Source organism: Lichenostomus cassidix, chromosome 2 (assembly GCF_008360975.1).
Source record: "Lichenostomus cassidix isolate B80296 chromosome 2, HeHo_3.0, whole genome shotgun sequence".
Taxonomy (NCBI): Eukaryota; Metazoa; Chordata; class Aves; order Passeriformes; family Meliphagidae; genus Lichenostomus; species Lichenostomus cassidix.
In genome coordinates, this window is record NC_139482.1 from 34,880,239 (window position 1) to 34,903,967 (window position 23,729).

Below are 23,729 nucleotides of genomic sequence, written 5' to 3' on the forward strand. Positions count from 1 at the left end.
AGATTTTTTTTTAAAGTAGCTACCTTTGAAGACCAAATCTCAGTTTGCCTCGAATTGCTAACTGAAGTGAATTTTAACTGAAAAATCGGGTAATTTTTAAAATAGAAAAATGTTGATTTACAGGTAATCTCAGTGGATTGTAGTAACTCCACATAGGAATCACAATAATCTAAGTTTTATTTATCATCCCATTCACCCACTAGGAAAAAAAAAGTATCTAGAACTTTTAAAATGAGCAAAACACTGTTTCAATTCCAAGTTGGTTCAACTCTTGGTATCTATTAACAGTTAAAATTCAATTAATTTGAAAAAAAACCTCAACAATATTGCTCTTTAGAAGCAAGACACACACCAAGAACTCATCTTTCAAACACGCTCACTGCTGATACGTACGTTTGCAAGGCTGCATTGGTGGCGTTGATGAGGTTTCTATCCGTAATCTTCTCCAGTATTAACAAGGCACTAGTTTCATGACCCTTAACACAGAACAAACACCTGTCACTTCACAAATATTCTTCACAAATTGCTTTGAATGTTTTTTCAAAGCACAATACTTGCAAACAGTGCTTGATAACACAAAGCTCAGCTCTGACAAGTCAGACCATGCACACACCTTGCTGCAAGCCAAATGGAGTGCTGTGTTCTTAGAACTGTCTTGCAAAGTCAGATCAGCCTTAGCACTGCTAACCAGCACCTCTGGGGAAATAAAGACTTGTATTAACTAAAAGCATATTCCTTAAAATCTAAATGGCTTACATTTGTGCAAAATGAAAGCAGAATTTTGACAAAATATATTCACCAGAACATTAACTATAAGGCTATTTCATCCACAGTAAGATTAACAAAGCTAAGAGCAGAAATAGATAAAGCTTTCTCTTTACCAACTGTATTCGTCTGTCCATTTTCTGCAGCCATCATTAAAGGTGTTTTCCCAGAAGAATCTACAGCATTTACTTGAGCACAGTGACCAAGCAGAAGCTGTAGACACTCAACGTGATCTGTAAAAGCTGCTGCATGCAGAGGAGTTCTACAACAGATCAAAAGACAATATGGCCATGTTCAGCCATGCTTTCTACTGTATCCAAAGGGGCATCCCTGGCTGTGATCATACAAACACAAAAGACTGGGCAGTCCCTCCCATTGATCCTTTGCAATCAGTATTGCTGGAGTTGTGACTGCTGCCTTTAAATAGTCTCTTTCTAGTTTCAAGTAACTCCACCCACGTGGTTTGTAATAGAGATACAATTTGATTCAGAAAATCTAAAAGATGCATAAAACGCTATCCATAAAGTGATAAAATTTAAAACATGTTCTAACTTGCCTGTATAATAAAAAGTCAATTCAAGTTTACTGAATCAGAACAGGATTTTAAAAATCTAAAGTTTATTTCTAGCACAGAATAAAAAAGAACCTTCAAAGAATAAAACCAGGACAATGAGGAATGGATGTAAGTAGCAACTACAAAGCCCCCAAATGATTGAAGAATTTAGCACAGGCACTGTATGACATTACAAACTTTCTTTCTGCATTTAATCTCTTACCTTCCTTTTGAATCTGTTGAATTTACAATACCAGCACCTAGCGTATCAATTAACATTTCTGCAGCACCTTCATTGTCATTTATCCTATAATGAATTAAATAGACTGTTATTTACAGAATGATAAATCCTTTGTTAAATACAGCAATGAAATTTATGAAGAATAATTTTGCACTTCTTACACAGCACAATGCAAGGGACTGAAAGAATTTCCTTCCATTTTCTGAAAAACTTCCTGTTCCAGGAGTAGCTCTACACAACTGTCGTGACCTAAAGCAAATATAAGAGTTAAGTATTGAAAAGAAGGGAAAGGTCTAATTATGGCTTACAATGAAAAATATGCCTCTAAATTAGATTAAGCAGTATTGTATTTGAAAGTTTCAAAGAAAGACTGGTTGTATTCAACAGGGCTACTTTTAGGAGCCAATACATTTGTAGAATCCTGAAAATCAAACTAACATGTAACACTGTAAACTTTATGAAATTTAGAAGGTCTCTCATGCTGTCTGAAGAACATCCAGAACACTTAAGTCTTTACACCTCTGCATTTCAAACTCTTCTGTACATTCACCACTTTGTCTACACGAAAACAGCTCCACCATTTGAGGTTTTTGTTCCACTGTCTTGCTAAACACAAAGAAAAACCAAGTCAATAGTCGTAACAAAACCCTAAAAAGGACATGTTCAACACATCATACAAATATTTTCAAAATTCTTTACCTTGCTGCTGGACAGGTAGCTATCAATGCTAATCTTTTGTTTGATCCTCAACACATATGTGAAGAGAACATAAGTTCAACATTCACTGTTGACTAAAGATTTGAATTTTCACAAGTCCTGTAAAACTTTCATTCCACAAATAAAGCATATCTCAATTCTGTTTTATTCACACATTGTGGTCACTAAAAAATGGACCAAGCTGCAAGAGCTTTACTTTATCAATGTGATAAAGAGATGTTATTTTAGTTGAAATTATGACCCAGCTGCATCAGCTCGGTAGTTATTCACTTAATATTAATAGCTAAAATGAAGGCCTAATCTCTTACTTCTTGATTTTTCTCTATCATGTCACTCAGAGGTGAAATACATGACAACCCCTACTATGTTCTAATGAACACACAGAACAAAATCTTTAGCAAAGGAGCTGAATGAAGTTCCTACCTTTAAAGGCCTCCTTCACTCTCAAATCCATTAAAAGTATCAGTGGAGGAAAAAATAAATTCTTTTTGAATCACTTTTATATAGTTGAGCTTCTTATGCCTACCATACTTGATATGAAACAAGTTTAAAAAAACATTTAATCTGAAACCATTCCTCCCTATGAAGGTTATTTTTTTGAGATGTGTTGCACATCTGTATTTAAAGGTACTATGCTGAATTTCTTTAAAGACTCCTTGAGGCATAAAACTAAGATAGCGTATGATAAAAATGCAGGACAAAAGTAAACATCTCTTATTATGTATTAGATGTTAATACATTTCTCTTACAGGTATCGTGTCTGTCATATTCTCTCATTCACTGAAACGAACCAAAATAGGATGGACTTTATATGTTGCTTTTGTAAGTATTAATAACACCTACCCCAATATCAACAAACAGATTTAGAGCTGTATTTGAATGCATTTTACCATTATAGCAGGCCCAGTGCAGTGATGTATAGCCATGATTGTCTGCCATTGCAGGTGCTGCATCCACAGAAGTAGCTGACTGCAGGAGAGCTCCCAGAACACCTATATGGCCACACGCAGCTGACAAGTGGATGGGGGTTCGTCCCCTACAGTCTCGTAGTAAGGACTTAGCACCATGTTGAAGCAAAGCTTCCACACATTCCTCATGCCCAGTAACTGCCTGTGAGAGGGAGACAGGAAAGGGCCAGTTTGAAAATATTCATGTATATAAGCCAAGGTGTAGAACTAAAGCAAGCAAACCTCGGGTAAATTCTTGCATTTTTAAGGTGTAACAAAATAAGCAAAGTTATTTTTATTCCTGAAATCAGCCATTCTGTTGGAAAAATAGCAATGTATTATAATACTGACGACAGAATATTTTCTTGGAATAACACTGAATGAACTACTAATCTCTAGAGCTCACTCAATTGTCTTATCTGGCAGACACTATAAACAAAATATTTGGCATGTGGCATCATGCTTTTCTTTCTCCCATTAACACTACCTCCCTCCAACAAAAAGCTGTACTCTAGGACCTCACCAGTCAACACTTTATAGCAAGACTGAGAGGCTCTAGAAGTCCAAAAGAATTCTGAGGGTAGGTAGTAAACAGGCAGAAGCCAACTTCTGAATGCAACTAAAAATACATTTAAAAATTAAAATGGCAAGATGAGAATAATGAGAAATTCATTAACACTACATATGAAGTCTTTATTTGAAATTAGCATGTAGGAAACTGGAAAGGAAAGAAAGAGAATATTCTCTTACCCCTCTATGTAATGCTGTCCTTCCCCACTTATCTTTGGCATCTACATTTGCTCCTTTGTTAAGGAGTGAATAAACGCAGTCGGTGTGCCCATTGAGTACTGACAGCATCAGAGGAGTCCTAAGCAGAGACAGAAATAAAGTGGCAATTTACACTTGGAAATTTAACAGACTAGCACTCAGCTCAAATATAACAACTGCTATCCTTCTAGTCAACACTGTTAAGATTTACATCATCAATGACCTTCCACGCATTTGCTTTTTAGATTCAGGAAAATAAATTAACATCCCCAAATTCAGAAGTTCTGATTAAGTAACTAGAATCCATTTTCTCAGCATCTAGGCAGTAAAAGACATATTTTAGTTTCCTCCCAACAGAACAAGAACATTTTGCACTCCAAGCTTTATATTTATTGCAATATATGCAGTCATATTTGTCCAAGTTCAAATATAATGCCCATTTAAAATAAGTTTAAAATAACCACTGTAAAATACTTGTTTTTTTCTTTTATAAAATGCAATAACTTGTGAAGAATATAATGTCAATCATTTAAACTCACTGTCCATTTCCATCTTGAATGTCCACCGCATTCTGTGGTTCTGCATTTCCTATCAATAGCCGCAAACATTCTGAATGACCATTTGTAGCTGTAAAACATTATAAAAATATGGGGATTACATTAATTGCCTTTGAGTAGGTAACTCAAACAGAATGGCAACCTGCTCAGACTAAAGCCCATTAGCTTGAAAACCCATTGTACAGCTTTACCATTGTTATAAATTAAAATATGAACACTAGAATAAATAATTTCAGAAATCAGGTATTCTCAACTGTACAGTTTTAGAAGCAACTGATTCCAACTATCAATTGCCAACAGATATTTGAGTCTTTTACATACAAATGAGGTTGCACATGCTGAAAGTAATTTGAATATATGCTTATACACTATACCCAAGAAGGAACATTTAAATATAAAAATTAGCATAATTTTTTCTTGTTTTAAGGCACAGGTAAAGACATATCTAGCAAATCACAGTCAGATTTTGTTAGCAAGCGTAGCATGTGCATAGTCATAAAATAATAATGGAAATCACATTTAGAAAGGGGAAGGAAATGTAATGCATAGATGTAATAAACCAAGCAGTTAAAAAAAATGGAAACAGAACAAACAGAAAATTGAGAAATCTCATTTAAATGCAACCCATGAAAGATAAATGATTGCTTCTTGGAAGGGAAATTATTTCTGACCTACAGCTGCAGTATTCAGTCCACACAAGCACAGCGACAATTCATGTTTCTGTAGCTGGCAGACGTGCTAACACAAGTTAGGAAAGCTAAATCAAATAGAAGAATGCAGCTTGTGCTCATGGACAACAAATTAAGTGGTTAGAATGATGATGTTTTGTACATAATGCTCCTTTTAACTGCAATGCTTCTGTAACACCATTACTATAAATACCAAATTTAATAAGCCCATTTTCAATGCGAGGGAGAAAATAAGACTATAGTATGGATTCTAGACTCAGAGAAAGGCAGGCCTAGAGATGTTTTCTAGGAAAGACAGCAAGAAAATACTGCAAAGGATTGCTGTTATTTTGAAAATGCTCAAGAGTCATTTAAATCCTTGGAAAAAAAGCAAAGTAAGTTTTTCATATCTCTTCTCAAAATGTCAAAATTCTTCAAGACTCCAGTAATTTTTAGAAGTATTTTACTGCCAAGACAGGCAACACAATTTGCCTATCTAAATTTGGGCCTGCAATTCGGGCTGCATGAAAGACTAGGAGAGAAGAAGGGACATGTCACTGACACCTGCCAGCACAGCTAGTCCAGCCAGCTGAATGGACAAGGACAATGCACCCCTCCAAAGGGAAGTGTGGAACAGCATTCCTTGGGCTCAACTGGTTTATTGGATTAATACTGCTTCCTGTCTGTAACTCTTTTGCTACACCTTTCTCAGCCTAGCATACACATGCAATAGAAGTCATCCTCTATTCCTGAACATTTTTTCTTTGCACATTAATGACAGAGACTTCTAAACAGATGGTCCACTTCAAATGCCAAAATTTTAAAGATTAGTGGCTAGCACATACCTGCAGCATGAATGGGGGTCCTCTTTACAACATAATCTTTCACCAAGATTGATGCTCCCTGATTAATGAGCACATCTACACATTCCACATGTCCCTTAAAGGCAGCAAGATCCAGTGGTGTCCTTCCATTGTTATTCCTCACATCAAGGTCCAGCAGTGACTGTACCAGCACTTCCAGAGCTTGATGATGGCCATGATAGGCCTGCAAAAATACGAAAATTCTTCAATTTTCCCATCCTTAACATTTTTCCCTTTCTTGCCAGAACTACATAAATGAAACTGTAGAGACATTATTCTTGTTTTAGCATGTAGAAGAGCAACTGATGCAGCACATAAGCAGTTACAGCAGTTACGAGTAATTTAAAAAAACCCCACAATTTCAGCAAGAAGGTTGGTGGCTTTTTTCCTATTTTATTCTTTCAGCCAGCAACTGCAACTACTCTCAGAAAATCAGCTGTCTTCAATCTGCATAAATAACAGTATTTTGACTACTGCATGTTTCATTGGTTTATGTTGTAGTTACAACATCCTCAGATTATGTCCAAGTGATGAACATAGGCAAACTGAAGTAATTCCTTTTAGCTTTTTACATAAATCGTTTTAAAAAAGCCCCAGTAATATGAATGTAGCACAAATACCTTTCATTTACCACTATCAAAGATTATTTTTTACTTTGGAGATGTATATATATATATATATATATATATATGGACTGCATGAGACTTACTCTATTTGCAGAAAGTACAGTGTGGTTTTTCAACTGCTTTAAATTCAGTGAAAAGATCAAAACTACTCATTGAGCTGGTTACTCTGTACTTTGAATATTTTTGTATAGACAGAATTTCATCACTGTCCTACACTACTCCTTGTACAAATATTTCCTAAAGTATTGAGGACAAACATTTCTCATGCTAAACAATTACGAGAGTAAAACAATGTAATGATTAAAAAAGTCATAATTACTTACAGAATAAGTCTTAAGTTTCATTAGCATAGATTTTAATTAGAAGACTGCACATGAAAGCTATTCCATGAAGCAAGTTTCAAGTGAAATGTAAAAATTATCCTGTATACCTCATTCAGGAATATTAGCACATATGTTTGCATTTTCAATATTGTTATTAACCTATTTTGGAAAAATCCAGAATGAATAAACCTATGCAATGACTGTTTGCCAGCAGATGAGCTGTCATCACTAAAGAACTAAACACTTACAGCTAAATGCAGCGGGCTTATAGGCGCTCTGTTGTCTGAGTCATTCAGCATGTCAGTACCTGATGTTTCCATCAGCTTAAAGAGAGAAAGTCAGAGTGAGTGCACAAACCCTCACCTTTGAAAACACTCAGCAATAATTGCTACAGTTCCCTATACACACAGATTGAAAAATAAAGGAGGAAAAATAGGAAGAACAGTACAGAATTACAGATCTCCTGATCTTCAACATTTTACAGAGTTTGAATCAATTGCAACATGGTCCCCATATTCATGTTCCAAGCCCAGTAGTTTAATTTTGCATAATAATGCAATAATTCAATCAGAAACTAAACTAAAATTAATTTTTTTTCTGAAGTAGCAATATGAAAGATGAATACAAAGGGAAGACAAGGACAGGTGACAGCAGCAGAAGTAGGAAAAAAAACAAACCCCAAACATCAGCCAAGTATTTTGAGAAGGTGAAAATTGTATGAAAGGACAGAAGGCAGGATCGATTTTTCAGACCAGAGAAACATTTCTCAGAGAGAAAAAATAGGCTCAAAAAAAGCAAAAGCATTATAGCATTAAAATATCTATGTATATAAATTTCTATTTGTGAATTTCAGATGTTTTCCAAAGTTTTAATTCTGGGTATTTTTCAAGACCATATTTAATTGAGTACATTAGTAGAATTAAAACATTCAAAGTGTTTGAAGGACACCAAATACATTCAAATGACATTTTCATCAACACACTTTCATATCATGGTTATGCACTTGTTTAAGTAAAAAAACACATGGCTCAAAAAATAATTTTCTCTTTTAAATTCTAAAGTCCAATTAAATCTAAATTGTAGTTGAAATTAAATAATACATTCATGCATTGAAGAAATGGTTGAATAAGTCTAAAAAATAAGCAGTATTTTTAAAACTATGTGTTCATTTTTGCTGTATAGTAGTACTTAAAAAGTGAGAAATAATACACTTACAACATCCAGAGGCGTTTCGCTTGCAATCTGTAATTAAAAACATTCAGAATTCATGTGTGAAAACATTTGAATATAAAGCGCAATTTTTATAAAAGTACTGAAGTTGTATAACACTTATAACAACACTGATAACAGTATATCAAATAACATACCTATTTTTACAAAGGGAGCAATAAAAAACTAACAACAGCTTTATTATCTGAAATTCTATTATGTGGCCAGTAGCTACTGTAACTGCATGAACTATTTCATAAGGCACCCTTTCTTTACAGGTTTTCCCCACATTTTCATTTGCACCTTTCAAATGACATTCATGAAATTTCTTAACAGTTTTCAATGGGAAAACTTGTGGTTATTTTATTTCAGCCACCAGCAAAAAAATGTATTAGTGTAGTCTAAATTAAGAAACAAACCAAAACTAATATTCCACACCTGCAACTAGTTATCTCTTCATCTGAGAATTTTTCATCGTTTTAAGCCAGTGTCTAGCATCTCAGCTCCTCACCTTGCTTCCATTTTAGGAATACCAAATGCTTAAATTTATCTGCACAGAGGCCGAAAAACAGTATTGACTCAGCAGACAGCCAAGGTGGAGGAATCTCCTGGCCTCTCCATCACATTCTGTAACAGCAGCTGTTACACCTTTTATCTATGATACATTTTCTTACCAATTCAAGACATAAGCGATGTCCATAAGCAGCTGAATAATGAACTGCATTGTATCCTTGTTTGTCTCGGATCCCAGGGTTGGCATCGTTTCTTAGCAAGTATTCCAGGCACCTATTCAAATTGACATATGCAACCATGTATCTAAATGCTGAATTTCAACTTAATGCTAAGTGATAAATTGTTCCAATTCAACTGGAAAATAGAATACAGCACACAGGGACACCGATTTAATGTACAATATTGGCTAGGACTAGAGAAACCTACCTCATTACATCAAACGTAAAGGTCAATCACAAAGCTTCAAAATTTGAAAGAATCCTTCTCTGAAGACATCCTGCATCTTCTGAGTTATCTGACTTGGTTAAAATTAGTATTTCATGGCTATTTTCCTCCTAGCTAACACAATTGCAGTTACCTTTGCTAATATCAATGATTACTATTTTGTATGTTTTTTCTGCATTAGTCCCTTCTTCTGCACGTTATGTGGAAAGAAGAGGAGAAGCAGTAGCTGAGTTCTTCATGGTAACATACAAGAGTAACACTACCAGCCACCATTTTTGGGATTAATTTATACAGTAAATACTCAATTGATGTCCTACTTATATCCTACCATTCCTTAGTTTCATTAGACAATTTTATAAGGCAGAACATGATCAGCCCAGTTTCAACTGCAGACAGCCAGGAGGATGGAAAATAGGGGATTCAAGTCAGCTCATTCCCTCCCTGGTTTTCTGCTTTCAAGAGACTCCATGAGCGTACACCAAAAGATTGCAAGCAATCACTCTGCTGTTTCATAATTTTATGTTGTCTATCATTTCAGCAACATGTTCCAAAGTCATTATCATGACCTTGAACTTACTGGTGAAGCCATTTGTTTTTCTGAAGCGTACAACAGGTCACCATGCATTTTTCTCTATGGAATTGCTAAATACTTATTTATCAGAGGTACACTCTCACTTCCATAATTTTTTGCCCAACATAAAAAAGGACTTAGTATGTAGTGAAAAAGGTAAAATTTGCTGAGTTTTAAAGAATAACATATGCAATATAAGATGTAAGTAAGAACTAGTTCAGTATATCTAATAGAAAGCTACTTGTAAAGCATATCTGTGTTTTGAAACAATTAATTCAGGTTTTATTTGCCCAATAAACAAATGCCTGGATTTCATTAATGACAACTGTGCTTGCATGTTTTTATTTGAATTAAAATGGGATAAGATTTCTAAGAACCCAAAGACAAATCAGTTTGTGTCATTAAGCAAGAATTACAGTTATCACATTTCATTTGTCCAATCATCTATCTTTCTTTTTAATTTGAATCAGTAATTTTGTGTAAACATTCATGGCTCATTAATAAATGATATATGTCACTGGCTTTGGCTACCTAAATTTATAAAATACACGAAATATGTTGCATGGAGCCAAGTCTACTAAAAATCCTCAAGTACCCAATCTTTCCAGTGAAAAAACAGATGATTATTTTTGATGTTTCTTTGCATTCAGGAGAGAGATTAACTTTGCATCTTTTGCATACTTAACTGTCCTCAACAGGTCTCTTAAAAAGCAGATGAATCAAACTTTCTGAAAGCCTAGATAAATTAAACTTATTTCCCATATATTTATTGGTATACTGTCCATTAGAAAATTCTAACAAAGAAGCAGCAGAGTTTTTTCCTCCCCTAAGATGCTGCTTATTGTACCCCATTCTGAAATCACGTTTTTCTCTCTAGTCTTGGCAAAATGAGGCTTACTGGTGCTTGTTCCAGACAAAAAGCATTTGTTAAAGATACAAAAGAAATACTTTCAAACAGCAATAAACTGGAAAATAATTTTCAACTGAAACAACCCTCTCTGTAAAATCTGTCTTTAAAGACGTCTGAACAAAGACGATAAAAACACACCTAAATATCTTTGGAATTTTATGTAGATGGTTTCCTGACATGTTTTTTTCCAGGCTTTATATTTCAACTCCAGTAACAATTTTTAACTTCATTCCTGTTTTGAATGAGCTGAGCAGTACTGGTTTTCCAGCTGTTACTAATCATCTTGCTGCATCAATATAAAAAGCTTCCCCTCAGGCCATTCTGCTTTGCAGCCTTTCTTCCAGAGACCCTAATGTTAATCAGAAGGGCAACAGCCTGTAGGCTGCAGAGACGATGCTTTGAGTTACCTCACAAAGCTCTGCAGTATTATCATCATTCCTGCTCGTGCCTTTTGTAAGACAGATGGCAAAACGATGTCATCTGAAGAACCATTATGGTTTGGAGGTTTTCAGAGCAACTGTGAAGCTAAAATTAATCCTAGCTCAACTTGTAAGAGGGCAATTAAAGTAAAATTATCTCAGCAAGCTCCAGCAGGAATTGAAATTATTTCTAAAAAGCAGCAGACAATTTAATTTTGAAATTTGGCTTTACACAAAAAAAGGCATATTCTTCAAATCTAAGTTTAATGGCCGTGAAAGTATTCTTTACTTTGTGTTCAAAACCCAATCTGTAAGTTATATGCCACCTCATTTCTATTGTTACTTCTCCCTTTAAAAGGTGCTGTACTAAAACAAGATGATTTGGCACGAAGCAGCACTTCCCCAGGAAAGGTGTCACTGTGTGCTTGTGGAATGTGATGCAGCACACCATGACCTGCATGTGCATATGTGCACAAGCAAGTGATGTTCTTCTTGGCTCCTCAATATATACAATGTCTGGAGCTTAAGTAAACTCATCAGTTTGGTGCTATGCACTTTGCATATAAGCATCTAAGTCATTAATAAGTAAGTAAAATATAACCATTAATAAGAAAATAAACATATATAAGAAAACAGTAGATTTATGAAAAATTCTGGATGCATTTCATTAATAACAGTGTAACTACATCATAAAAATTTACACTATCAAGAGATAGTCATGTTTGGCATTACAACTCTAGTTTACTCAAAAAACAAATAGATAAAGCATCTTGTATTGAAATGTCAAGTTAATATCCATTCTGCATCAGAATTTGATTAAGGCAAAACGGCCCTACTGCCCACAACTAACTCAGTAACCCCATAAAAGACATTTACTCAAACACTACACAGCAGATGGGATTAAAAAGTCTATTCCCAATTAATTGCTGAATTAGGACATTGGGACATAAAATTTTTACAATACATTTTCCTGTTGTTCTTTCTTTTCCTATGGAATATTTGTTACATTATGTGTTTTATATACAATGCACAAACCACTGTCAAGTTAATATTTAAAAATACAAGAAATGTATTTGGCAAATCTGAAGGCAGAACACACACAAAATTCACAAGTCAAACGTTCCTAATGAGAAAGGCTTTAGTACAAAGCATGCCACTTACTTCCCATCTGTGTCTGATGCAGCTGCATAGTGCAGAGGTGTACAACCCCTCTCATCAAGGTCATTCACACTAGCTCCAGATCCCACAAGGGCAAACAGGCACTGATAATTACAATTGGCAGCAGCATAATGGAGTGGAGTTCTTTAGTACACATTTAAATAAAAAGTACAATGGTAAATAACAGCAAAATAATATTATAAAGACAGAAAAAGCAAAATAAAGTGAAACTTAAATCCTCCTTATATTTTTAAACAAGTTTTTGTGGTGAAGAATGCATCATTACAGTACTCTTAAAGAATAGGGCCATTTTCTAGGGACCACTTAAAAATGCTGAACAATATATAGGGGATTTGTTTGCCAGCCAAAATATGCATGAACTCTATATTAAAGGAAACCTAATGTGAATTTTCTTGTGTCAACTTATAGACGGAAATCCATTTTACATTATAAACACTATTTTCTGTTAAGTAATTCTAAGCCATGTGGAAAAATAAGGACAAATCAAAAACTGCACAACAACTAAACATAGAACAAATAAAATACAATTGCGCAAACAGACATGTTTATTAAACAGATCATAATTTTGCCTAAGAGAGGAAAACATTATAACTTCTTTTTAACTATACTGACATAGCAGAGGCACTGTTAAATGTACCTTGTCTTCTTATAACAAAAACATGAAATATTAGTACTGATGTATAATGTCAGAGAGAACTTATCCCAGCTTCAAATACAAAAACAATTCTCTAAATATGCCAGTTTGGCTAAAATTTGAAATGGACCAAGATGATTCAGAATTCAATTTTCAATTTTTAAAAGGTATTGCTGCTACAAATGTCTTGATTTTGAGGAGATACTCAGGCTCTTTCCCTTAAAATGTCTTTTTCCCATTCCTCTCCATTTTAAACGAGTATTTTCCATCTCCTAAAATAATTGCTCTTTATAACATGAATGTTAAACCAAAATCCAAACCAACAAGGAGCCCCAACATTTATGACAAAAGTTGTGACAGATAGCTGTTCCTTTCTCAGGAAATAATGGAAGAGGATTTTAAAGCAAAATACAACTTTGGATCCATAACTTTTTCCTTAAGTCCTACTCCTTCTGTTCACATCCTGGAAAATCATATTTTCCATGATGTGACGTGAGATTCTACACGATCCTGCCATCTAAACTTAAATAATCCTATACTAAAAATAGAAATTAATGTCATTCCAAAAGAGTTCACAGCTCAAAAAGGGAAACAGAAAGGGATGGATATCATGAAGGGAAAAAGGTGAAGTAATCATAATAAAATACTGGGTATTTTAATTACAAATCTTCGAAATAGCAACAGATCTATAGATTTGACTAATCCATTATTAGGAAAACATTAGTAATGTCCTCGGATGAGAGAAATTTAAACACATTAGATCCATGTTTTAAGGAAAAAAGGTTCATAAAAATTACAGTTGAGTATGAAACAGTCTTTGAAAACAAGACTAAACACCTACCTATCAAAACACAGTTAACAAAATATGTTTGTGACTTTCTATAACATACTCTGGAACAGCTTATTAGAGACATCATGCAATAAAAAAACCTTTAAACTGGAACACAGACTTGGCCACATATCAATAAGCTGCTTCTGCAGAACTTTTAACAGTCCTTTACAATATACAAATCTAGAATGTCTTACCTTCCAAATCTGTCCTTTTTGTTGAAGTCTGCACCAGTATTTAGCAGAAGATTTAGGCACTCCAAATTCCTATTAAATTAATGCACTATTACTCGTGATTGTAAAATTTTATTTCTTTAATATTGGCTTCTACAAATATCAGAACTGCTATACATGTACATCTCATATGTTATTTTTAATGGAACTGAATTTTAATATGAAATTTTTGATAAATACATTTCTGTATGTAAAATAGACTTAATAATTGCTGGACTAAACCAATAAAGAATAAAAATTATTTCAGGACCCTATATATAAATTTAATTGAGACCAAATGGCATGCACAAAGCACATAAACATGAACCTAATTCAATAAAAAATTCAATTCTTATAAACAAACACTAATATCTGCATGTTACATGCTTTTGCTACCAGCACAGAGGAAAGATTTTACGGTATTTTTTTAAGGCCAAATGTAAGTTGCAATGTATATATTTTACTTTTTAGTGTAATCAATTTTCAATAAAATATTATCATAATAGATGTACTATATTGTTTATTATTTAAACACTATTTTGGTAACTTTCCTAAATTGGAGATGAGTGAGGGAATGTGTCACAAATCATGTGGTTTTTATATGAAAAGACAGCATCTTAACCTTAATCACTTGCAACAAGGATGTATCTATCAAGTATTTTTGACTTAGAATGATTACTTAACAGTATTACTTGAACAACATTCAGACAGAAAAATGAAAATATCAATATCATGGAGTTCTTGTGTCCCACAAAGTGTATCATGAAATTTATTACCCAATTCTTCCAGGCAATTTTGAGTAGCTGCTATAGAAAACCTACAATACAATAACAATAATCAATATGGATCACAACTCAAGTGATGAGCAAGTAGTTCTGACTACTTCATCCACCTAAACTCTGGAATTTAATTATTGCCTTTAGTTTATTCAGACTGACCTTTTATTTATGGATTTCGTAAAAATCAATTTCCCAAAGCTGCTGTTCTCTATCTCATGTCCCACAGTGATCTGAGGTGGGCATGCCATCTTTGAATGCTGTAAATTCTAAAAATTTTATCATCATCCATGGGAATTTAAAAAAAAAAAATCAGTTTATCCCCAAACATAAACCTAAGGTAAGGCTGATGATACTTGGACACTGTACTCCAGCAATGACTAATAAAGCTGAACACTTTATTAATTTTTTTTTGTTTGCAGATAGAATCCATCTTGAAATTATTTTCATGTTTACATAAGTTCCAAGGAGAGAGGGCAGGAAAAGCAGAGAGGAAATAATAGAAAAAAGATCAAGAATGATCAGCAATTGAAAAAGAAACACTAAATATGAAAGCATGAATGCTTCTTTACACACCCTCCAGCTGCAGCTGCATGAAGACAAGTCCTGCCAAAGTCATCTGGTGTGTCAATGTCAAAACCTACAAAGCAAACGTTTTGTAAAATCATTATGTAACATCACCTTTCACAAAACTGCTGTCATCTGCTATTAAGAGAAATGCTTGCTAAGCAAACGTAACATCTATTTGCAAAAAGCACTCAAGCATTAAAAATTACTTCATTTAAACATGTCCTTGCTATTTACAATGTTTTGAAAACCAGGCATTTAAATAAAACTGAAAGGGATAAGGTAAAAGACAAGTAAAAGACAACACAGCACTGAGGCTGTGTTCTTTCTCATTCTATTTACCTGCTAATATTTCAGTGCAATTTACTACTGAATATAAAATAAATGCAAGTAATATGAAAATTTAAGAATATGATAGAATTTATCATTGTTGTGCAGAGAGTTTTAATTTGTGGGGATGTCAATATTACTAAACACAGGAGCTACTTAAATTTTATCCTTGAGTTTAGTGCTTTAGTCCCAAAGAAAGAACTTCAGTGAGCTGCAGTGATGGCTGCAAATAGCAGTTAATTACAGAAGAGCACTTTACGGAACATTGTAGTTTTCTCTTTCCAAAAAGGCTCAGCGGTGGAACTTCAAATCCAAGATCACAAACTTTAACTTGCAATTCCATATCTGACCACGTATTTTGACACAAAGATCACTATTTAAATCAGATTTCAAAGCTACATTTTTGGTTTGAGAAAACTACCATACTCTCACAAGAGCCTTGCTCTTGTGTAATCTAACTTATTTCCTAAATCTCCAGTTGTGGTCCTGGGGAATGCTGGCTTTTTTTTTTTTCTTTTCCCCTTTTAAGAACTGTTCAACAATAAATAATGAACACAAGATGTGTTAGTCAAGAGTGCAATTACTTCAAGACTATTTGCCTACTCCATATCCCCTAGAAGAGGTTTTGTATGTGCCACTATGTTCTTCTCCCACTTCAGCAGGCAATGCTGTACAACAAACAATATAAGAGAGTTTATCGATTTGGTCTGAAGAACAGCCTTGGATGCCTTTCCAGATCCCTAAGTTGCTTGTCTACCATCACTAACTACTTGAATGTCATTCAGTACTGGTGTCAGGCAGACTGGTGACATTTTGTCAGGGTTTGCATATGAATGTTAATGAATTTAAAAATCAGAGACCTTTACATAAAGGAGACATCTCCTAACCCCAGAAAGAACACATACTCTGCACATACCAATCCCCATACCAAGAGAACATCCTAAAAGCTCTTAGCAGTATCTAGTCTTTCTAGCCTGAAGGCTGAGCATGCTCTTGAAGTCCTTATCTGCTCCAGGCTAGATTTGCATCCAAGTTTTCTCAACTCACGTAGAAGTCACAGAAACCCCTTGCAAGTCTTTCACATGGTTTCCTTTACTATACTGAATCTCCAGTAAGGGCACAGCCAGCACAGCAACATATGCAGAAAGGAGAAAGAGCCAGTATCCCTCATTTTGAACACATCCAATTGAAATATTGTCAACTACTGGACAGTTCTTTCCTGAAGTGAATCCTTGCAAGCTTGCCCATGGCAGGACAGTAAATAAAAAGCTTTACCAGCAGGTAGTTTTAGTTGCATTCCTCTCGTTCCTCTCCCAAGCTTCCCTAACAAACAGTATAAAGCTGGGGAAGCAACTTCTTACTGTTCCTTTTCCCCAACCCTCTCCTTCCCACTTATCTTTTTCAAAAAACATTAAGTGTCTTCAGATTAATATAGAACCATTTAGTTTATTCTTATTCTTCTTCTGTTCCACAAGCCTCCTTTCTCAAAATTACAATGGTTCAAAGAGCTCAGAATCTTCACGTCAGATTCTGGCCAACAAGAGAAGTAATGACCTTCCAACATCTTCATCCAGCATCTTCAGGGAGGAGTCAAACATTGAAAGAAAAGTGCAATTTGCATTGCATTTGATTAACAACATACTACCAATGCATCAGCTTCTTAATGTAGCAGTCCACAGAGTCTTCAGAGCTAGTAGATGCCCACTACAGGAATAGATAGGAATAGACTGATTTGTATTAAGCTAAAGACATCATGGAAGGGAAATTGGATGCTCCATGAAGTAATAAAAAAGACTATAAACCTTTCTCCTTGAAGTTTCATTATGGTCTCAACCAGTCATCCCACCTCTATGGCCAACTCGAAATACACAAACACAGTATTAAAGAAATCACAAATGCGCTATTACAATTTGGATGATTTTTTTTTTTACTTATGTCTGCAAAAGTTTGTATTCACTTTAACTGTGGATTGTCCATTAAAAAGCAAGCACTGGCTCCAAGGTACTAATAAACTGTAAGGATTTCTATGTATCAATAAATTAAGATTCAATTAAAAACTATTCTGTGAAATAAAAAATTAAGTACAAAGCATCTTGTAAGATTTTAAAAGAGTATCCTACCTGATGAGAGGAGCTTTCTGCAGCAGTCTGAAAATCCACTTAATGCTGCCAAATGGAGAGGAAACATCCCATGTATACCCCGCCTAAGATACACCATAATCAGGTATCACAGTTTCATTACAATTAAAATAAAATAAACACAATTGTGTGCCAAAGTGCACATGCATGGTGGGTTCAGCAAACCACCTAATTAGAATACTGAGCTAACTTCACATCTTAAACACTTTCTTCCAAGCTATCAGCATGCATTGTCAGTGCAACAGCCTATTAAAATTTTCACAGCTTTTACTTCAAATACATTAGAGAAAACCCTTTTTCTCTTTGTTTTGGTACAAATTGTGATATACCGACTAGCTACTCACAAGTACCATACAGGATAATATACAAAGTATTTCCTATTTCAAGTTGAAGATGATATTAAAAATTGTACTAGTCTAATAAATACACTTCTAAATTATATCAGCTTGCATAGATGTCAGTAAAGTTACCTACTTTGCAGTGTCAGCACCACTCGTAATCAGAGTGTTGATTAATAGCTCATGGCCATATCTAGCTGCTATGTGCAAAGGGGTATTTCCATTCTTATCTTCACAGTCTATTTCAGCTCCTATAATACAAAGTAATTATTAATTAAGGGTATATGTAGGCATGCAGATACTTTGTTAGAAAAATAGCACTGATGACCATTCAAACACGTTCTTAATTGTCAATGACTGACTACTGTGGATTAAAAACCTATACAGATTTCAGTGGCAGAGAAAAGCATTTTATTATGTAACCTTATGGGACAAACTCTCTACAACCTGAGTTATGGAAAACAAATCTATATATGTCCCTGCATTCTGAAAATGGCATGGTTCATCAGTGTAAGTTATTAAACATTACAACGTATATGCCAGACTCCACCAATATTATTGGACACTGGACATGAAAAAAAACTGTATGTTGTTACCAATTCAAGAGGATGAAAATATCCAAACTGGAAAACTTATGACAAAAATACTCCCCCCCTTTTTACCATTTTGAATGATGGTTTGGGATCTTGAAAATCTACCATGGATTGCTGTCATGTGCAAAGGTGTTTTCCCATCTTTACTCTGGAAAGCAAAAAAAAGAAAAAATCTTGTGTTTACTTATGGCCAGTAACGGCAATTCATCAGAATTCACCAAAAAAACAAGCAACAAAAAAATGGACATTTCTTTCTTCTCTCCTCCCCACACTCCATTTTTAAAATAATTTCTATGCTCTTCTGCCAGACAGATGCTGGCAATGACAAGTCAGCATGACACAGCAAGCTCTTCACAAGAGTTGCTCTTAAGTCACTCTTCCAGCTGCGAGTGACAACTCAGGGATGCCCACTCACTGACACTTAAGTCCTTAAGATAATAACTCAACAGGATGATGACAGCACACAATTTCAGCATTAAGCCTATGTCCAACTTCTCTCCTTGCCAAGGCTAAAATAAAACAATGCTTTAAGTTTGCTTCTTGAAAGAAAGTAGCTGTATTTAGTAGACAGGTTTACCTATTATATTAGAAGACAACACGTTACAAAGCTCATGTGTTTTGTGGGAATTTCTGTAAAGTGATGCTTGTAAGCAATTTTTCATAAACCACAAGTAATCCTAGGGTAGAACTATTCAACCCTAGTTTGTACTATACATTTGAAATGCACATCTTAAATGTGCACTTAGTCATTGACCCAGTAAAGACATCCTTGAAGCAGGCCAACAGTAATGCATAAGGAAACTTCGGTTTTTAACAGCTCAATCTCAATGCACTTACAAACCCATTTTTTCTCTTGTTATTACTTTAGAATGATTTTCCTCTCGTACTTATCAAGGTAATGGGAAAGATTTACTTCAGAAAAATGCTCCTACACATGCACTCAAAAAATTGCAAACATGACACAGAAAATCAAAGGCCTCTTGAATGCACATATACACCACATCTACATTTTCAATGACGGCTTTGAAGAGTATGAAATGTTCACAAAATACAAAAGTTAAATTAGACAAAGATGGTAGGGGAAACATATGACATGAATGTATGTACTGAAACATCATAAATTGCTGTCATATGCAAAAGTGTCTTCCCACCTTTACTCTCCCTTTGACACCAAATGGACCTGGGTCTATGGATGTGTAACTGAAAGTCTGCTGGAGACCCTTTTAGGGGTAGACATGGAATTTTTCATTAAGTCACTGCCCAGAGCAGCATAACTACACAATTATATGAAACACTGTATTCTCAGACCTAGACTGAAAAATAAAACACTTGATAAGGAAAGTCAAGTTATCTCCATATCTTCCAGTTAGCAGATTTCTTTGACTATAAATAATCCAAAAGACAACATCCACATATCCATAGCAGATGGAAATAAACACAGAAAATGGGGCTTAAATCCTCTTGAGGAATTAGACAATCAATTTTAATTCTGTCATTGGAGCCCTTAAGAAAAGGCCAAGCAAACACACCATAAGTGACAACTTCCGCAAGCAATCTCTGTGCTCCGATTTTCTTTCATCTTTCTCCCTACAGTTTACTTCTTATCTCTTTATCCAACTATGAACAGTCTCTGTGTCCAATTACTTTAAAACAACTGTTAGACAACTGGTGACTCTCCCCCTTACTTCTATCCTTTAACCTGAAGAATCTATAGAACCAATTAATTTAAAGAAAACATATAATATAAAATAAGTTTAGTGAACTAACAGACTCAGGGCTCAGATAAAAGTAGCCTGCAGTCTCCCTGGCTTAGATGGGATAAACCTGTATCTCAAAGAAAGAGGAAGAAGATGGAGCTGAAAAAGCACAGATCTAATAATGCACCTTACAAAGACATAGGAATGGTTTAACATGACAGTATTAGAGACTGAAGAACACTGTGGTTAAGTGAGAATCCTCACAAGAAAACTTCAGTAAGATCTTGCAAAGAACAGCAAAATAAGCTACAAAATCATTTTCCAATTATAAATGAAAAAAACACAGTACAATCAGTAAGAGATTTTTAGATTCATTCTGTTCAAATTTACTTAAAAATGCACTGCACATAGATTTCTAAGACAATGTATTTTATGAGAGTGCCTCTCTCATGTCTAACACTCTTATGTTCCTGTCCAGCCCAGGAATAACACAACACACAATTGTCTATCAACATATAAACATAGAACATATATATTCATACATATATACATATATATAACATACATATAAAATTAAATGAAGACAATTCCTATGATGAATCTGAACTGCTAGGTATAGGACTGCTTTCAGAATTCCGTTCTAAGACACTGTCACTGGGAAAGGATATACAGGATCAGAAGCAGTAGCTAACTATTTCTTTAAGGAATAAAATATCAAGGCTCTATTAAGCAAATCACTGTTTCCTGAGATGCCAGGAGGTTGGACTGCATAAGCAGGGAGATATCTTCAAAACTTTGCTTCAATTTCCCTTTCTTTAGGCCTGTAAGGTCTTCTATCTAAACATCAAGCTAACTATAGCTGTGTGATTTAACAAGATCAGACAGGATCACAGCACATGACAGGACAGCTATGGGCTAATGATAACTTTTGTTTTCACTGAAACTCAGCTAAACGTGGCAGCAGGAAAGAAATCACCCAAATTTCCTCTACCACTAGAGAAAACATATCCACTAAATACTCAGCACAAAATTTGCTAAGAACAGTAATTGCTATTAGACAGAAATAATACACAGCACAAGGTGTCCTATTGAGTGATTACTCACATATTAACTGTACTCAGACTACTGAGCTTCACTGAGGGAAAGGAAATGTGGGTCTATCATGTTGCAGCATTCCTCCAAGTGAAATCTCCCCCTAGCAACAATTCTTATGTTCTAGTACCCCCAATGGAAATACAAAACTTTTTCTATTTAGGTCACTGAATTTTCAAGCAGCAATGGGGTCCATAAAACAATTAATTCTGTCCCATTACATACTCATTTCAATGTGTTCTTCCATGCATGGAAATCCTGAATGGTGAGGAGGGAGTGCTGCAGTAATGAGCAATACTTAACAAGATTCACTGCTCTACAGTGGACACTGACAAGGCTATGAAAACAAGTAGGAAATTATGTCCAGAGGTGATAAGCATATAACGTATTTGTACTGTTCTCTTATCTTCTTCTATATAATCCCTTCTTGAGAGAAGGCCAGCACTCACAGATATGCACAAGAACTTACCCTCTATCTGCCATCAAGAATAAGAGTGCTTCCCTTTTGCTCTCCCCACTAAGTCATCCACAGAACAAAATGCTTTAATAGTACTGTCTAGTCTGCACTCAGATTACCATCCATAATACCATCCACTCTGTTACCTCTAAAAGCACAGAAACAGTTGCACATGGGAGGAAATGACTGAATCAGCTTACACAAGCAACGTAATTATGATGAAAGATAGAGCTTATAACCATTTTAAGAACTAATTTGAACTTCAACCTCAGTAGCTGGAAACTGAACAGGCTTGGTTTCAATAAATATTTAGTAAAAACACTCTAATTCCATCTCATTTTAAATACACAATTCATACTTATTTACCCAACATATTCTATTTTTTCTAGGGATTGCTCTTTTAATTAAATCCAAAATTTATCTTCATAGGCCTTTCAAGGGAAGTAGAAGTTGACTTGGAAATTATTTTCTTTTGCCTTAGTTCTTGCACTTTTCAACAGTACAAGTGCTAAGTTTTCATATGCAAAGTAAGGCTGTTCACGCCTTCAGGTGCAAACTTGCAGGCCAAATTCAGTCATGCTGGTATAAATCCACAGAAATGCTACTAACAGAATTACAACAGAAATACCTTGATAAGGAAACAGGCGATAAGTGCTGGTTTCAAGCTATAATTGCTTCAAATCCCTACATAGCCCTACTTGTTTAATTTTGCACTTAAGAGTTTCAATATGCACTAAATCAATACATTTTAATTACAACCAACCTAGAGCTAAACTTACAAATGCTGTTTCTGAAATGGAGTACTGCCTAATTCTTTCTTCTGCATCAGAAATATGTATGAAGTAATAAACTCTCACAGTAAAGAATTTCTTCCTACCATCTAATCTAACACTGCCCTCGAAGTTTGAAGCTATTTCCCCATGTCCTATAACTCCATGCCCTTGCACAAAGTCCCTCTCCACCTCTTTTGTAGGTCCCCTTCAGGTACTGGAAGGTGCTATAAGCTCTCCTTTGTTCTTATTTGTGTGAGTAATATATGAATATAGTCATTAGTATATTTAACATTGTGGGACTACTTTCATGGCAGACCACACTTCACTGAAAAATGACGTATCAAGAATGTAGGACAAAAGTCAGCCAACGCTGCAACACTGAACACTCAGTCAGTCATATGCAGCCTGGGACATTATGCAGAGCAGAAAGCTGGCAACAAAAATAAATGGACTGTGACCTGGATATTTTAGGATAAGTTGGCAATAAACCCTGTAACACAGCTCCTTACTTCTGCGGGGCACTTTGGTGATGAATTTTTCCACAAATGAGCTCATCAAATGAGCTGAACATCTAAATATATGTAACAGTGAGCGGGAACATACATTTAGGATTTTTCCACATCAAAGAGCTTATTTTTAAACTACTCCCAAATTTTCAGTTGGCCATGAATTTTGTACTAACAATAAATATAAAACTTCATTTTGGAATTAGTTACCTGAAAATCAGCATGAATCACTGCAAAAATCACTGCTTACATGAAGTGAACCACAAACCCCAAGATTTTTAACAGAAATGGCAGCTATTCTAACATTCACCTCCGGCATAGATTGTGCTGAAATTCAAGCATAAACCTATTAAGCAGATTTTTTCCCCACTTTTTTCAAGAAATTAAACAACAGATAATTCTCTTCATACTACATGTGGGTGACAGTTCAGACAACCAGACATTTTGCCATAAGGAACACCGGGACCCTTCATTCCATATACCCACTTCCCACTTCCCACATCCTAAAACCTGC

The 23,729-nt window shown here is 34.9% G+C and overlaps 1 protein-coding gene across 4 annotated transcripts in view; it reads right to left on the reverse strand.

Moving 5' to 3' along the window:
- Nucleotides 1-23,729, reverse strand: part of ANKRD28 (ankyrin repeat domain 28) — a 121,608-nt gene that overhangs the window by 11,786 nt on the left and 86,093 nt on the right. For all 4 annotated transcript variants that reach the window (XM_085051035.1, XM_085051036.1, XM_085051034.1 and 1 more), the window contains 18 exons: nt 18,760-18,838; nt 18,234-18,348; nt 17,742-17,824; nt 15,301-15,364; nt 13,934-14,002; nt 12,256-12,396; nt 8,912-9,023; nt 8,244-8,270; nt 7,277-7,351; nt 6,062-6,263; nt 4,531-4,618; nt 3,974-4,091; nt 3,167-3,386; nt 1,721-1,808; nt 1,542-1,625; nt 882-1,027; nt 614-696; nt 394-476 (listed from right to left, as the gene is read on the reverse strand). In XM_085051035.1, the coding sequence (XP_084907161.1) occupies nt 394-476; nt 614-696; nt 882-1,027; nt 1,542-1,625; nt 1,721-1,808; nt 3,167-3,386; nt 3,974-4,091; nt 4,531-4,618; nt 6,062-6,263; nt 7,277-7,351; nt 8,244-8,270; nt 8,912-9,023; nt 12,256-12,396; nt 13,934-14,002; nt 15,301-15,364; nt 17,742-17,824; nt 18,234-18,348; nt 18,760-18,838 (1,877 nt within the window). The remainder of the gene's footprint in view (nt 1-393; nt 477-613; nt 697-881; nt 1,028-1,541; nt 1,626-1,720; nt 1,809-3,166; nt 3,387-3,973; nt 4,092-4,530; nt 4,619-6,061; nt 6,264-7,276; nt 7,352-8,243; nt 8,271-8,911; nt 9,024-12,255; nt 12,397-13,933; nt 14,003-15,300; nt 15,365-17,741; nt 17,825-18,233; nt 18,349-18,759; nt 18,839-23,729) is intronic.